The 17,697-nt window shown below is 36.1% G+C and overlaps 1 protein-coding gene across 7 annotated transcripts in view; it reads right to left on the bottom strand.

Annotated features, from left to right (window-relative positions):
• SPIRE1 (spire type actin nucleation factor 1) overlaps window positions 1–17,697 on the bottom strand; it is a 347,295-nt gene that overhangs the window by 74,181 nt on the left and 255,417 nt on the right. For all 7 annotated transcript variants that reach the window (XR_005034076.2, XM_057504024.1, XM_036932697.2 and 4 more), the window contains exons 7-8: window positions 5,366–5,452; window positions 4,065–4,194 (exon numbers count right to left, since the gene is read on the bottom strand). Coding sequence is in view for 6 of the 7 variants with exons in the window: in XM_057504024.1 (XP_057360007.1) it covers window positions 4,065–4,194; window positions 5,366–5,452 (217 nt within the window). In the remaining variant the exon portion in view is untranslated. The remainder of the gene's footprint in view (window positions 1–4,064; window positions 4,195–5,365; window positions 5,453–17,697) is intronic.

The raw sequence follows: 17,697 nt of genomic DNA, 5'->3' as shown, positions 1-17,697 counted from the left end.
GCAGGGGGGCCATCAGGTGAGAAATTGGGGATCAACAGAGGTGAGGCTTAGAACCTCACCCCCCCGTTCTGAGAGAAATCTTCTGCATACGTGGATGTTTTATTGCCCTGGTCTAGCTTGGATTAACACATAGTCTACAGGCACACACTGATCATCTACATTTGCTCTCTTACAACACTAAACTATGTTTTCTACCTTTATCTTGTATCTACCTACCACTTCAGCATTTTATTAAAAGTAATAATAATAAAGAGAGAAATGTGGTATCCACATATAAATCAAGTATAAAAACCAAATGAGTATTCATATTTGAACTGACTGTTTAGAGTTCATAATGCATGAGCAAAACCGAAAGTTTCTGTGATGACTGCCCTTGTACTGTTCACTATGTAACTTATTCATTATGTAAGAATTTGTTCTACATGTAAAAACTTGTTTGTTATGCCTCAGAAGATTGGAGACTGACAAAAATTAGGCTTGGGGTGGATTAATGATTGTGCACTGAGCATTGACTCCCCTATACAGAATTTTATTGTCGTTAACAACCATTTGATCAATAAATATGAGAGATGCCCTCACAAAAAAAAAAAAAAAAAAAAGAAGTTTGGGAAAAAGATGCTTTAAAAGAAATAATTTATACTTAAAATACAAAATCTCAATGAAGTATGAGATGTTGGAAAAGATGTTAGGAAAAAAAAATGATTAGTTATGCACAAAGACTGATGCATAAGAACAGTAATTTCAGACTTAATAGGAAAAAAAATGAATGGAAATAGCCTGTAAACAATAGAGAAATAAAACATAATTTAGTTGTACATTAGGATCGCATGTCCTTATAAATAATATTTTGAGTCATATCTAATGAAATGGAAAGATGTTCATTCCAATGTTAAATGAAGAGAGTAGAATACTATACATACAGTTTTGGTTTCCATTTTGTAATGCACAAGTAGATTCACAGTAGATGCCTCTAGCTGTTTTAATTATGGGTAATATTTCTGCTATAAACATTTACACATTTCTCTAATTTCCACAGGGGGTTTCTATTTGCAATTATGTGGAGAGGAAATGTTATAAAAATATTTATGGAAACTTTTCTTCAACTTAATTCTGCAAACTTTATTCTAACCAAACTCCCCAAAACAAAATTGTACAGTAAGAACCAAAAGAGATCTGCAGAAATAATGAACCCAAATCCTTTACTTTCCAATTAAGGCTCAAGATCAGTTTGAATGCAGAGGTCTAGAAGTAAGATTCATAAAACTATCTATAACAGTTCAATTCTGGGTGCTGTGAAATACAAATTCATAAGGTTAAAATAAAATAGTAAGATATACTGAACATAAAATTGATATTTAATTATTCTAAAGTAGGTTTCCTGCTAGTATCGGTTAAAAATGAAATAGAAAAATATGAATATGACAAAGGTTTGTGATGACCCTTCCATGCCATGTGATAGTGTCCCTTGATGCTTACAAAGATTGCTGGTCTCTCCCTTAAAAAACTCCCAGATGGCTTCACTCAAGTGCCTTCTGACTGTCCACTGTTAACACTCATGTGTATCTATCTCCTGTAACATGAACATACATGGCACACCCCAGACTCATTCTGTAAGCACTTGTGGGCAAGGACTATACCTTGGTTCATCTCTGTAACCCAGCAGCTGACATGGTTGTTTAACAGAAAATAAAGGTTCAAAAAACTATTGGAAAAAAACGAAGGAACTGTATGTCAAATATTATCCAGATCATACAAGCACATTATGCCTTTTTCTCTATTCTATTGGAACTTTCACTAAAGTTTACAATCCCTATGGCTAATCATTCTTTACTACTGTAAATCATGAAGCTTACTTTTCTAATGGTTATGTTTTGCTTTATAGTTCGGTGGAAATCTTTTCTGTTACACCCATTATTCCTTCTCAAGGTACAGTAAGTAAAAAAAAAACCAAAAAAACTAGTCTTAAGGTACCATCCTACATTACAATTTCCTTATTTTTTCCTTAGTGGTTCTTATTCTTCTGAGGCTATTGATCTTTTAGGAATCTGAAGAAAGCTACAGACCCTCTCTCCAGAAAAATGTGCATACATACATTTTGTGATATATGCACAGTTTTTTATATATTTCAGGGGATTCACAAACCGAGGCCCATTCAAGAACTTGCAAGATAAGGACTCTTGATTCACATAACTTGTATGTTTTGGCTCATTATTGTATAAATGCTCATATGAATTTGTTACTTAGCATGCTTTAAACATCATTCTTAAGAGACAACACTTGCTACTGTAAAAATTAGACAGAGATAAATTGATACAACCTTTACTCACTCTAGCTTTGTAATTGGAAGGTACATTCAGCACTCATGGGAGTATATTTTATAGCCAATACCCAGGAACTGGGGTCACAACAATGAACAAGACAGACATAGGCCCTGTGTCATGGAGGTCATAATGTAACAGAAGGACTGCGTCAAACAAAAGAATATCAAAACGGAGTGATTGATAAGTTCAAGGCTTGAAGTAGAGCAGCAGAGTTGAATGAGAAACCAGATAAGAGAAGATAAAAGCCTGGTTAGGATAGTGGCTGTTGGGCTAAAAGGGGAAGGCTAGATGAAATAAAATCAATAGGGCTTGTCTGTTAGGTAAGAATCAAAGATGATGCTGAGGCTACGGTCTTGGGTACACTGAGATAGGAAAACAGGAGGAGTTGGTCTGGGGAGAAAGCAGATGAGTTCATCTGTGGACATGTTGGGCTTGTCCTGCTTATAGGATATAAGGAGGCCTTATCTAGCAGAAAGGTGGATGTATAGGTCTGAACTTGTAAAGAGATCAGTGCTGTTGACTGGGAGCTATAAGATAGCCAGAAACAAAAAACATGGATAAGGGTATGGCTGCTAAGGAAGAAATGGGCCCAGGACAGAAACTTGAAGGACCAGAAGAGTCTGAAAGCGGCAGAAAAAGAGATCAAGGAAGAAAACTAGGAGACTGGTGTCACAAAACTGATTCCTTTCTTGTTCAACTGACACTATGATCTATTTTCCTAAAGGAAGCTTCTCTGAATCTTTGGGCATCTTAAATCTTAAAAATTAGAGGGAGAGAGTTGTGTAAACAAAAGTGTTTGTGTACAAACATTTTATAATATGGTTTTGGTACAAACTGAAATCAATGTGTGTTTATAATACACATTATAAACATTAAGTATAATAAATATAAAGGAAGTTTGGGAATAAGGGAATAAGTGATATTAGATAATAATTGATGTTTTATCACATAATGCCATATCTTTATTTTTATTTATTTATTTATTTATTTTGGTATCATTAATACACACTTACATGAGCAAGACTGTGGTTACTAGATTCCCCCCATTATCAAGTCTCCACCACATACCCCATTACAGTCACTGTTCATCATCACAGCAAGATGCTATAGAATCACCACTTGTCCTTTCTGTGCTATACTGCCACATAATGCCATATCTTTAAAGGTATTTTAAGGTAAAATTTTAAACATAAAAGATTAAAAAGAGGTATCTTTAAAGGTATAATTATGACAATAGAAACTTTAAGTAAAACTTTATCATTTGTATTTCTAAAACATAATAACTTATCTTTGTAATTGTATTACAATTTATAAACTATTTTAACCACAATCTCATTTAATTCTTATAAAAAAGCCATAATGAAGGCATACAGGATTTTTATCCCCCTTTTACTGACAAAGAAAGTAATGCTCAGAGAGATAAAGAAACCCTCATAAAAACTATAGTCTAGAGACTGGCAGAGCTCCTTCCATTATACCATGATGTTCTGGTATAGTTCAGGATCATATAGGGAAACAATTTCCTATTCTATGACTTTCCAGTATACACTTGAAGTAAGTGTGAGGGTGTGTGTGTGTGTGTGTGTGTGCATGCGAGTGTGAGAGAAAGAGAGGGGGAGAGATAGGAAAGGAGACCAGCTTTACTTTGCACCATTAAACCATTATTTTTCACTGGGCTGGTGGTAAAGAGACACTTTCTCAAGAGGATGATTAGGCCAGGAGTGCGGTAAGCACTTGACTCACCTAATCTGCTACGTCTAATTTCCTCTGGTGAGACAGGCCGCAGCTTTCTTTCTGCTTTGATTTCTTCCAATATTCTTTCGTGAAGGCTCCGTGGCCGTGGTGGAGTGGGTTTCAGTTTTCTGGCTGAGGCCTTGAAAAAAAAATGTAATGGCTAGAGACTTGAGTAATTGTCCTTAAATAATTTACACTAAAGTCTGGTCATATAGTACGGCATCATGAAATTATAGTTTATTGATTGCAACACTGCTTAATAAAAGTATTTTCAAGCACTGGGGAGATAAATAGATTTCACCCGTGATTTAGTCATTACACTCAACTAACTTTAAGGATTTAGTTTTGCTAAAGTTATAATTATGTTCCCTATATGCTACCATATGACAGGCGATCAATTGAAATGTAAGCTATATTTTACTTGTCCTATTATTGTTTTGAAACTAGCACTTTTGAGTTAGTCATCACAGCCTTCTAAGATTATTATTTTCACTCTATAGTTGAGGAAATAAAGGCTCAGAGAAGCTGATTAACTCACGCAGGGACATATGGCTACTAAATTGTGAAGCTAGTGTGCAAATCCAGATTCATTTGACTCTATGCTCTTTCTGCTCTATCATGACCTGCCTTCTTAAAATTATTTTCTAGGTGGCCTCTTTCCTTTATTTGAAAAAGATTTATAACATGGATCATTAATTACACTTTAGATGTATACAATCTGGGGAAGAAATATCATTCTTTTTCTCGTTATTTAATGAACATAGGTTTGAGAGGCTTTTGTGAGCAATGACTATTGAGCCAGGGGAAAGAAGTGAAGAACAGAGGAAACACAAACCAACATTCAAACCAGATGAGAATATTCTATGGTCACTAGAAAGAAACCTGTTAACAGGAGAATAATATTAATATAAGTGGATGTACAGTAAGGTGGATTTACTGTAAGATAGTATCAAAATGACAATTTAATCGAGGGGTACTAGCACCATAAAGTAAATCAGAAGGGCAATCCACACCAGGAACTATTTAGTATTATATTTGCCTGTTATTCTAGGAGGTATTTGACCAGATTTTGAAGCATAACTCAGGTTGCTTTGAGTCAAAAGATCCTAAGACAGTCTTACATTGAATAATTTTAAGTATTTTTCTATGATTTAAGAATGTAATTCACAATTGGGCTTCACCACTCTGAGAATAAAGTTCACTGTAAAAACTAACTACTTTAAAAGCTGAGTCCTAGAGATTACACACCATAGGAGAATAGTTTGCTTTTTTACAATATCCAATCAAGGGGAGTATGTCAAATTACATACTGGATTTAAAGGAGGTCTTGATCTAATGAAGTCCAGGATGATTTCATGTGCACTTTTTTTTAACCGAGGGGGAATATCACCATTCACCTGAAAGGAGACAAAAAATAGAAGACTCATGTGACTATAGGATTATCATTAGAAATTTCTGGGTACAGCTGCCATCTTAACACATGTCACAAAATTACTGAAGTGTAATCTGGCTCTCCCTAGGATGCATTTCAAATCAATAAAATGGAGAATAAATGGTTGTGATTCAGAGCAAAACTAACTATGTAGAATTGAAGAAAATCCAGGTTTACTTTAGTTCTATCATTTTGGGAAATTATAAGATACATCCCTGCCAACAAAATGTTTCTAAAATTAAGAATGTGAATGGAATAATTAATACTATGCTTATTATTTTATAATTTAAAAAGCCTTTTAGCTCTTATTTCCATCCTGGTATAAAACCTAGGTAATAGGACGGACTGGTGATATAATGCATATTCTGTAGACAAAAACTCCAGCTCAGATCAAGGACAGCATCTGCTACATTCACAGGATTTGTGAGTACAAGAGTTTTGGTAGAGCCCTGATCTGTCTCTAACTGTAATGTCCTCTCTTTTTAAAGCAACATATTACTAAAAAAAGTATTTTAAGTAATTTAAGAAGACCCCCAAAACCCACAAAAAATAACAATCTAAACTCCCATTCTGATCCTCAGAAGGCACAGCTGTGACCATTTTGTCATATTTATTTCCCAGTCTTATATGAAAAAAACAGAGCCTGCTAGGCATTTTGTCATGCTCATGAAAGATGGATGATAAAGGAAATGCTAAATTATAAATTTCAAAAACTGATAAATACCTTAAACTTCTCAAAATCCAGAATATCAGCATACTATTTTTATTAATGAGCTGCCTGAAAAACCTCTGTAAAATATTTTCCCTCTATTTTGGTGACTACTCTTTATTAATAATTTTATAGCTTAATATAATCATATTACAATATCCATTATTATAAATAGATAACATGATAATATTTATAATATTTTTATTGGAGAGAAGAAAAAGACAATTTGGTTATTCCTCTAGTCCAATGGTTGATTTAAAAAAAATTTCGATAGCTTAGAAATGTTTCTTTACGTTCCACTTGTTCTGTAAATGTTATATAAAATTTTATAACTCTTGTATAATTTGGTAACACCCTTTCAAGGCATGGACAGTTTTCTTGTGTACTTCCAATCTTAAATACTATTTTAACTGCTTATTGGACAATAATCAGTTATTCATTCTTTATTGTAGCTGTGTATTATGAGTTTTAATTTTTTTTTTTGCCAATGTCACTATTTTGTGTCAGCAGAGCAATCAAGTTAATTCTATTAATAAAAAAGGGAACATGAACTGCTGCTCCCAGGCCCAATCCTCCCCCTAAATGCAATCGCTCTACTCAAGTTCAGGGCATGTGACAAACCTGCTGGGACCTACACAACATCTACTCCTCTCTTCTTCCCTGTGCCCTACCTCCCTGTCTTGAATGAGGATAGGATGACCCTATGGCAAGATTTGGGAATAAGAACTACTTGAGTTTGTGATGCTAGTACTCAGTTTAAGGAGGGCATGTACCCTAGGCAGCAGAGCTGGAAGGCTAATGTGGAACCACCTCTTACCTATAGATTTTGTCTTAGATTAGTTTAAAAAAAATCCTTACTTGGACACAATAATTCCCAATCATAATGTAAGTTGGTCACGAGGACGGTCGTACAGCATGGAGAATATAGTCAATGATTCTGTAATATCTTTCTACATTGACGGATAGTAACCACACTACAGGGGGTGAGGATTTAATAATATAGGTAACTGCTGAACCACTGTGTTGTATATCTGAAACCAATATAAGATTGGATATCAGTGATAAAAAAAAAGATTAGAGACCAAAAGTACATTCAAGAAGTGTCCATATTCATTCATATTAAAAAAAATCTTAGAAAATGAGGAATAGAAGGGCACTTCCTAAATCTGGCTAAAAATAACTCTCAAAACACTAAACGGTGAAACTATTGAAGCATTCCTAAGTCAGGAATAATCAAGGAAGCTTGCTATTCAATACTACAGGTGGAATAAACATTAAAAAGGAAAAGACAAAACTATCTCTAGAGATGATATGATCAACTACATAGAAAAGCCAAGGAAAGTTTCTAATAAACTCATAGTACTAAAAAGAATTCATTAAAGTTGCTATATACAAGATTAACATACAAAAAATGTTATCTCTAAAAACCAGCTAAATCAACTACAAAGTATAAAGAAAAAAACACCATTTGCAAACACAAAAACTGTTAAGTAATGAACAAATGATGTTCAAGAATTTTGTTGAGAAAATTATCACACACCATTGAAGAAATAAATGAATATATATCCTGTATTCACAGATGACCAACAAGCACATGAAAAGATGTGTTAATCATCAGGGAAATGAAAATCAACACCACAGTGATACACTACTCAGAATGACCACTATCCAAAAGAAAAGAAATAACAGATGTTTGCAAGGATGTGGAAAAAGGGAACCCTCCTACATTGTTGGTGGGAATGTAAATTGGTATAGCCACTGTGAAAAGCAGTATGGAGGTTCCTCAAAAAGCTTAAAATAGAAATATCATATGGCCCAGTAACTGCACTTCTAGGAATGTACCCAAAGAGAACAAAATCCCTGATTCAAAAGATATAAGGGGAGAAAAAGATGGTGGAGTAGGAAGGCAAGGTGGAACCCTCCTCCCCAATTCACATGAAAGAAGAAAATACAGCAAATATAACTAAACCTGAAAATGACCTGAAGACTGCAGAAGAGACCACCTACACCTGGGGAAGAATAGAAGACCACACAGAAAAGGGTAAGAAACTGGCAGAGCCATGATCAAGCGCGACCAAAGTCCTCCTGCTACCCTAGCCCACAGGCAAAAGAAAGAGAACAGAGCAGGGAGGGGAAAAGAGACCAGGAACACCGAACACCTGGCCCTGGGGATCTGCTCTGGGAGCATGAGTCCACATTACATTGGGTTCTAGTGATTAGTGGGGCTGGACACCAGGGACAGCTCCAATATTCTGAGAGGCTGAGACTCTAGCTGCCTGTGGAGGACAGGTGTGCTCTGCTGGTTCTGAGACCCAAAAAAGAGGTGGCAGTTGGAAAGACTGGCCAGCAGTGGGAGGAGTGCCAGAGGAGCAAGAGTTGGATGGAGCTCTCTCCTTAGGAGAAAGGGCAGGTGGACTATATCCTCCTAGCCCTCCCTCAGCCCAACAGGTGAAGAACTCTCTAGAGCTCCAGAGGCTCTGTCCCCTTTGCTGGTAACACAGCCCAGAGCTTCCTCCCTGTGCACACTGCCGAGAGCCAACGCACTTGGCTGAACAGAAGCATCAGACTTTGCTGCCTGGCAGGCAGAGGGAGATTCTCCCAGCTTTCTTGCCACATTTGAGCCCAACTGGGGAGGTGCCTGCAGCAGCCAGCCCCAAGAGCTACTTCCTCCCCATGGGTGTCCAAGCCCGATGCTACATGTCTGGCCCTGCCCCAAGCCGCACATCGGCCCGCTGACTCCATTAATCCTGAAGCTCTGCCATGGCTGCAGGGCAGGTAGAGAGCTGCCAGCCCACAGTGATCTGAGCAGAGGCTTCTGCTTGGATCACGAAGGCAGCTAACGCAAACTGTCAGTGCTGCAGACAGACAAAAGGGCAGCCCTGCCCACTGCACACCAACAGCAGCTGGAGCTCCTGCAAAGTAGAACCAGGCACTGGAGAGTAAAAGAGTCTTGAGCTTCGGGGCTCAAGATAACATTATAATATTTATAATATTTTTATTGGAGAGAAGAAAAAGACAATTTGGTTATTCCTCTAGTCCTCCTTCGTACTCTACAGGCCAGGAAGCACAGCAGATCCATCTAATACAAAGGAAGAAACACAGAAATCCTGAAAAAATGAGCAGGTAGAGGAATATGTTCCAAACAAAACTACAGGACAAGACACCAGAAATAGGGCTAAATGAAACAGAGATCACCAGTCTTCTTGATAAAGATTTCAAAGTAAAACTCATAAACATGCTCACTGATATACAGAAAAATGTTCAAGATCTCAGGGAGAGCTTCAAGAAAGAGAAAGAAGAGCTGAAACATAGCCACTCAGAGCTGAAGAATACAGTAAATGAAATGAACCATACAATGGAAGGATTAAAGAACAGATTACTGCAAGTAGAGAAGACAATGAGATGGAAATTAAACAACAGGAACACAACAAAGCTGAGGAACAGAGAGAAAAAAGGATCTCTAGGAATGAAAAAATGATGAGAGCTCTGTGACCAATCCAAACACAACAATATTCATATAATAGGGGTACTAGAAGGAGAAGAGAGAGACAAAGGCATAGAAAGTCTCTTTGAGGAAAGAATTGTTGAAAACTTCCCCAATCTGAGGGAGGAAATAGACACTCAGGTCACAGAAGAGCAGAGATCTCCCAAAAAAAGGAAGCCTAGGAAGACAACACCAAGACATATATATCATAATTAAAATGGCAAAGATCAAGGACAAGGAGACATCACTGAAAGCAGCCAGAGAGAGAAAAAATATTTATAAAGGAAACTCCATCAGGCTATCAGCAGACTTCTTGGCAGAAACTTTATAGGCCAGAAGGGAGGGGAATAAAATATTTAATGTCCTGAAACAGAAGGACCTTCAACCAATAATCCTCTACCCAGCAAGATTATCGTTTAAATTTGAAGCAGACATTAAACAATTTCCAGATAAACAAAAGTTGAAGGAATTCACCACCACTAAGCCAGCCTTGCAGGATATGTTAAAGGGACTGATGTAGATGGAAATCTTCCTAAGGCTAAATAGCTTTCAGCACTGAAAATAAACCCACAGTAGATGTAGTAGACCAATTACCAAGCAAGTATAAAATTAAAACAAAACAAAAGAAAAAAATCAACTAGACATAAATCAGTCAAGGGATACACAAAAGTGCAGATTATGATGTCTAATACATAAAGTGAGGAGGAGGAAGAAGGAAAACAAAAGTACCCTCAGATTGTGTTTGAAATAGAGCTATCAGCAATTTAATATAGGCTGTTATATACTAAGGAAGCTATCCTTGAATCTTTGGTAATGACAAAACTAAAGCCTACAGTAGATACAAAGAAGAAGTAAAAAAGAGAAATCTAATCACAACACTAAAGAAAACCATCAAATAACAAGAGAATTGTATAAGAGAAGAAGAAAGGAACAGAGAGGAGCTATAAAACAGCCAGAAAACAATTAATAAAATGGCAATAAGTACATACCTATCAATAATTAGCTAAATGTAAATGGACTGAATGCACCAATCAAAAGAATAAAGTGGCAGAATGAATAAACAACCCATCTATATGCTGCCTATAAAAAACTCATATCAGACCTAAAGACATACACAGATTAAAAGTGAAGGGACGGAAAAAGATATTTCATGCAAATAATAGGAAGAAAAAAGCATGGGTAGCAGTACTTATATCAGACAAAATAGATTTCAAAGCAAAGAAAATAACAAGAGACAAGAACATTATATAATGAAAAAGGAATCAGTACAACAGGAGGATATAACCATTGTAACATAATAGAAAGACCAACTGGTGTTGGAATTACTGGGTGCACCTAAAATTGTTACTTATTGTTTGTTACTTACACAAAATCTGTAAATGATCAGAAAGCAGGTAGTATTCTGTGGGTATTTTCAGGAGCTTTGAAAACATTTTTTTTTTCTCCTTTCTCCCTTAGGTCACATTTCCTTTTTGTATCTTGCCCAGCCAATGCCTAATTATTTAAATCCTATTAAAAAGTGGTTTGGTTTGGTTTTTGGTGTTTGAATATTACATATTCTTTGATGTACCAAATAAGCCATAAATAACCTACTGTTTTGTATTTCTCTGTCTAAACCAATAGGCATCTAAATAAAATGTGGAAAAAGAAAAAGAAAAAACTGTTTATCCATACTAGAAAATTATTGATTATTGGCATTTATCTACACCAGATAATACCTAGAGAAGAGTGAAATATTTCTGCCAATTGTATTTCACTTCCTAACTAAATTGTCCTTCCAAAAAAAAAAAAATGAAAACACTTCTAATGCTGAACACTGAGTCTTGAAGTCATAACATTATGCATTACTTTGAGTAGTGATGGTAAAGACATGTTTTTACAAGTTCCTTGAATAAATTTAAGAATTTAAATCATAAAAAATATATCTTGAATATATGCATATGCAACTTTTTCCTGGACATATCTCCTTGGGCAAGGGGAACAAAATCAAAATTGAACAAGTTGGACTAAATCAAACTAAAAAGTTTATGTATAGCAAAGGACACCATCAGCAGAACAAAAAGGCATCCTACAGTATGGGAGAATATATTCATAAATGACACATCCAAAAAGGGGTTAACATCCAAAACATATAAGGAGCACATATGCCTCAACACCCAAAAAACAAATAACCCAATTAAAAAATGGACAGAGGGCCTGAAAAGACACTTCTCCAAAGAAGAACTACAAATGGTCAACAGGCACATGAAAACATGCTCCACATTGCTAATCATCAGAGAAATACAAATCAAAATGACAATGAGACATCACCTTACACCATTTAGGATAGCCACCATTCAAAATACAACAAATAACAAATGTTGGTGAGGGTGCAGAGAAATGGGAACCCTACTACACTGTTGGGGTGAAAGTAAATGGGTATAGCCACTGTGGAAAGCAGTATGGAGGTTCCTCAAAAAAACTAAAAATATAAATACAATTTGACCCAGTAATTCCACTTCTAGAAATTTATCTGAAGAAAACAAAATCCCTGATCTGAAAACATATATGTACCCCTATGGTTATTGTCACACTATCTGCAATAGCCAAGATAAGGAATCAACCTAAGTGTCCATTAACAGATGGATGCATAAATAAGATGTGGTACATATACACAATGGAATATTATTCAGCCATAAAAAGAAAAGAAATCCTGCCATTTGCAACAACATGTAGGGATCTAGAGGGTATTATGCTCAGTGAAATAAGCCAGGTGGAGAAAGACAAATACCATATGATTTCCCTTATTTGTGGAACATAAAAGCAAAGCAAAACAGAAAGAAAAAAACAGCAGTAGCTCATAGACACTAAGAAATGACTAGTCGTTATCAAGGGAGAGGAGTTAGGATGGGTGCTTTGGGGGGCGGGGGGAGGAAAGGAAGTTATAGGGACACAATTCACAATCACAATGTAAGTTGGCCACAGGGATGGCAGTACAGCATGGTGAATACAGTCAATGACTCTGTAACATCTTTCTACATTGATAGATAGTAACCATCCTAGAGTGGGTGAGGATTTATTTATTTATTTATTTTGCTTTTTATTGAATATGTAAATACAGTGGTATCAATAAAATGTACTTACGCTAGTTGTACAATTGACCCCTATCATCAATTAGTTTTGCAAATTTTTGAACTTCATATAAATAGAATTGTGCATTGCTTTACAGGACTTCATTTACTCAGTATAATGTTTGTGAAATTCATCTATGTTGTGTGCATCAGAAGTTCATTCCTTTTCATTGTTTTGTTTATTGTTTTTCATACAATACTCCATTGTATGAAAGCAAGACTATTTTCTGCTATTGATGTACCTTTACATTATGGGTAAACCTGATGTGAATATTCTTGTACAAATCTTCTGGTGGATATATACATTAACTTACCTTGTATAAAAATCTAGGAGTGGAGTTCATAGATAGAGTAATCATATCTTTAGCAATCATTTTTCAAAATGTTGCACTAATTTACACTCCCAACAATGTGTAAATACTATTGTTCCACATCTTTACCTTCTCTTGGTATAGTCAGTCTTTTAATTTTAGCTGTTCTGTGGCTATATCATTACATGTTTTATCATTGCATAATTTTAGAGTAAGTCCTCAAATCTGGTTGTGTAATTCTTCCAACTTTGTTCTCTTTTAGGATCATCTTGGCCATTCTAGGCTGTGACATATTATTGTAGTTTTATTTTGTGTTTCCTTAATGACTCTATATTGAGCACTTTCTTGAATGTTATAGTCCATTTGAAAATCCTCTTTTGTAAAGTGCCTGTTCAAGTCCTTTGCAATTTGTTATTGTGTATATGCTTATTTTTTTAATTGGTTTGTAGTAGTTTTTATATGTAGATAAATACATATAGCTAATAACTTCTCCAGAGATCTTTCGATCAGAAGCTTTTAATTTTTAATTAAGTCAAATATATATTGTTTGTTCTTGTTTCCTGTTTAAGAAACATCTGCCTTCTTGAAGTTAATGAAAAATTTTTTAATTGTTTTATTTCAGATGATTGAATGCTTCAGTTTTTCATATATAGGTGTATATACTACCATTAATGAGCTTTTGTGTACGTTGCAAATTGGGGGAAAAACTCATTTTTCCAGTACCATTCATTTTGCTCCAGCACTACTTATTGAGAGCAAACCATCCTTTCCTCCACTGAATTGAAGTTGCTCCTTTTTTGTAAATGAGGTTATTGTAATGTCTGAATCTCTTTCTTGACTATTTAAGAATTTTTTAAAATCTATACTTGTGTATTTCTCATTTTCCTTGAGTCTTTGACAGCTTTGTAGGAAGTTCAGTTCTGGTGGTTGAAGTCCTACACATTTGTTCTTTTTGAAAATTATCTTGATTAAGTTAGGCCCTTCACATTTGCATGCCAATTTTATTTTTATTTTATATATTTTTTATTAAGGTATCATTGATATAGATACACTATTATGAAGGTTTCACAAGAAAAACAATGTGGTTTCAACATTCACCTTTATTATCAAGCCCCCCTGATATCCCATTGCAGTGTAGTAAGATCTACACTGTGCTACACTCTCTTCCCTGTGACCCCCCACACACCATGTGCACTAATCATAATATGCCAGAATCCCCTTCCCCTTTCATCCCCACCCGACCTCTCCTACCCCTCCCCTTTGGTAACCACTAGTCTCTTCCTGGAGTCTATGAGTCTGCTGCTGTTTTGTTCCTGCAGTTTTACTTCGTTGTTTTACTTCACAAATGAGGGAAATCATTTGGTATTTGTCTTTGTCTGACTTATTTCACTGAGCATAATACCCTCTAGCTCCATCCATGTTGTTGCAAATGGTAGGATTTGTTTTTTTCTTATGACTGAATAAGATTCCCTTGTGTCTATGTACCACATATTCTTTATCCATTCATCTACTGATGGACACTTCGCTTGCTCTCATATCTTGGGTATTGTAAACAGGGCTGCAATAAACAAAGGGGTGCATATGTTTTCTTGAATCTGAGAACTTGTATTTTTGGGTAAATTCCTAGGAGTGGAATTGCTGGGTCAAATGGTATTTCTATTTCTAGTTTTTTGAAGAACCTCCATATTGCTTTCCACAATGGTTGAACTAGTTTATATTCCTACCAGCAGTGTAGGAGGGTTCCACTTTCTTTGTATTCTTGCCAGCATTTGTTGTTCCTAGACTTTTCCATGTTGGACATCCTAACTGCTTTGAGGTGATACCTCACTGTGTTTTTTTTGTTATTTTATATTATTTTTATTTACTTATTTATTTTATTTTGGTATCACTAATCTACAATTACATGAGGAACATTATGTTTACTAGACTCTCCCTTCACCAGGTCCCCCCAACAAACCCCATTACACTCATTGTCCATCAGCGTAGTAAGATGCTGTAGGGTCACTACTTGTCTTCTCTGTGTTGCACAGCCATCCCTGTGCCTTCCCCCATATTACACATGCTAATCTTAACGGCAACTTTCTTTTTTCATCCCTCTTATACCTCCCTTTGCACCCATCCTCCCCAGTCCCTTTCCCTTTGGTAACTGTTAGTCCATTCTTGGGTTCTGCAGTACTGCTGCTATTTTGTTCCTTCAGTTTTTTCTTTCGTCTTATACTCCACATATGAGTGAAATTATTTGGTACTTGTCTTTCTCTGCATGGCTTATTTCACTGAGCATAATACCCTCTAGCTCCATCCATGTTGTTGCAAATGGTAGGATTTGTTTTCTTCTTATGGCTGAATAATATTCCATTGTGTATATGTACTCCAACTTCATTATCCATTCATCTACTGATGGACACTTAGGTTGCTTCCGTATTTTCGCTATTGTAAATAGTGCTGCAATAAACATAGGGATACATCTCTCTTTCTCAAACTGGGCAGCTGTATTCTTAGGGTAAATTCCTAGAAGTGGAATTCCTGGGTCAAATGGTATTTCTATTTTTAGTTTTTTGAGGAAACTCCATACTGCTTTCCACAATGGTTGAACTAATTTCCATTCCCACCAGCAGTGTAGGAGGGTTCCCCTTTCTCTACAACCTTGCCAACATTTGTTGTTGCTTGTCTTTTGGATGGTAGCGATCCTTACTGATGTAAGGTGATATCTCATTGTGGTTTTAATTTGCATTTCTCTGATAACTAGCGATGTGGAGCATCTTTTCACGAGTCTGTTGGCCATCTGAATTTCTTCTTTGGAGAACTGTCTGTTCAGCTCTTCTGCCCATTTGTTAATTGGATTATTTGCTTTTTGTTTGTTGTGGTCCATGTGCTCTTTATATATTTTGGATGTCAACCCTTTATTAGATCTGTCATTTATGAATATATTCCCCCATACTGTAGGATGCCTTTTTGTTTTATTGATTGGTGTCCTTTGCTGTACAGAAGCTTTTCAGCTTGATATAGTCCCACTTGTTCATTTTTGCTTTGGTTTTCCTTGCACGGGGAGATATGTTCATGAAGAAGTCGCTCATGTCTATGTCCAAGAGATTTTTGCCTATGTTTTTTTCTAGGAGTTTTATGGTTTCATGACTTACATTCAGGTCTTTGATCCATTTCGAATTTACTTTTGTGTATGGGGTCAATGATCCAGTTTCATTCTCTTACATGTAGCTGTCCAGTTTTGCCAGCACCAACTGTTGAAGAAGCTGTCATTTCCCATTGTATGTCCATGGCTCCTTTATCGTATATTATTGACCAAATATAGGTTAGGGTTAATGTCTGGACTCTCTATTCTGTTCCACTGGCCTGTGGCTCTGTTCTTGTACCAGTACCAAACTGTCTTGATTACTGTGGCTTTGTAGTAGAGCTTGAAATTGGGGAGTGAGATCCCTCCCACTTTAGTCTTCCTTCTCAGGATTGCTTTGGCTATTCGGGGTCTTTGGTGGTTCCATATGAATTTTTGAACTATTTGTTCCAGTTTGTTGAAGAATGCTGTTGGTAATTTGATAGGGATTGCATTGAATCTGTATATTGCTTTGGGCAGGATGGCCATTTTGACTATATTAATTCTTCCTAGCCACGAGCATGGGATGAGTTTCCATTTGTTAGTGTCTTCTTTAATTTCTCTTAAGAGTGTCTTGTAGTTTTCAGGGTATAGGTCTTTCACTTCCTTGGTTAGGTTTGTTCCTAGGTATTTTATTCTTTTTGATGTAATTGTGAGTGGAATTGTTTTCCTGATATCTCTTTCTGTTAGTTCATTGTTAGTGTATAGGAAAGGCACAGATTTCTGTGTGTTAATTTGTATCCTGCAACTTTCCTGAATTCTGTTATTAGTTCTAGTAGTTTTGGAGTGGAGTCCTTAGGGTTTTTTATGTACAATATCATGTCATCTGCAAATAGTGACAGTTTGACTTCTTTTTTACCAATCTGGATTCCTTGCATTTCTTTGTTTTGTCTAATTGCCGTGGCTAATACCTTGAGTATTATGTTGAATAACAGTGGGGAGAGTGGGCATCCCTGTCTTGTTCCCAATCTTAGAGGAAAAGCTTTCAGCTTCTCGCTGTTAAGTATGATGTTGGCTGTGGGCTTGTCATATATGGCCTTTATTATGTTGAGCTACTTGCCCTCTATACACATTTGTTGAGAGTTTTTATCATGAATGGATGTTGAATTTTGTTAAATGCTTTTTTTCAGCATCTATGGAGATGATCATGTGGTTTCTGTCCTTCTTTTTGTTTATGTGGTGGATGATGTTAATGGATTTTCAAATGTTGTACCATCCTTGCATCCCTGAGATGAATCCCACTTGATCATGGTGTATGATCCACTTGATGTATTTTTGAATTCAGTTTACTAATATTTTGCTGAGTAGCTTTGCACCTATGTTCATCAGCGATAGTGATCTGTAATTTTCTTTTTTGGTGGGGACTTTGCCTGGTTTTGGTAGTACAGTGATGCTGGTTTCATAGAATGAGTTTGGGAGTATTCCCTCCTCTTCCATTTTCTGGAAAACTTTAAGGAGAATGGGTATTATGTCTTCTCTGTATGGCTGAT

Source organism: Manis pentadactyla, chromosome 6, assembly GCF_030020395.1.
Source record: "Manis pentadactyla isolate mManPen7 chromosome 6, mManPen7.hap1, whole genome shotgun sequence".
In the NCBI taxonomy this organism is placed as follows: Eukaryota; Metazoa; Chordata; class Mammalia; order Pholidota; family Manidae; genus Manis; species Manis pentadactyla.
The sequence above is the reverse complement of the archived record's forward strand: the minus strand, read 5'-3'. Positions and strand labels throughout refer to the sequence as shown.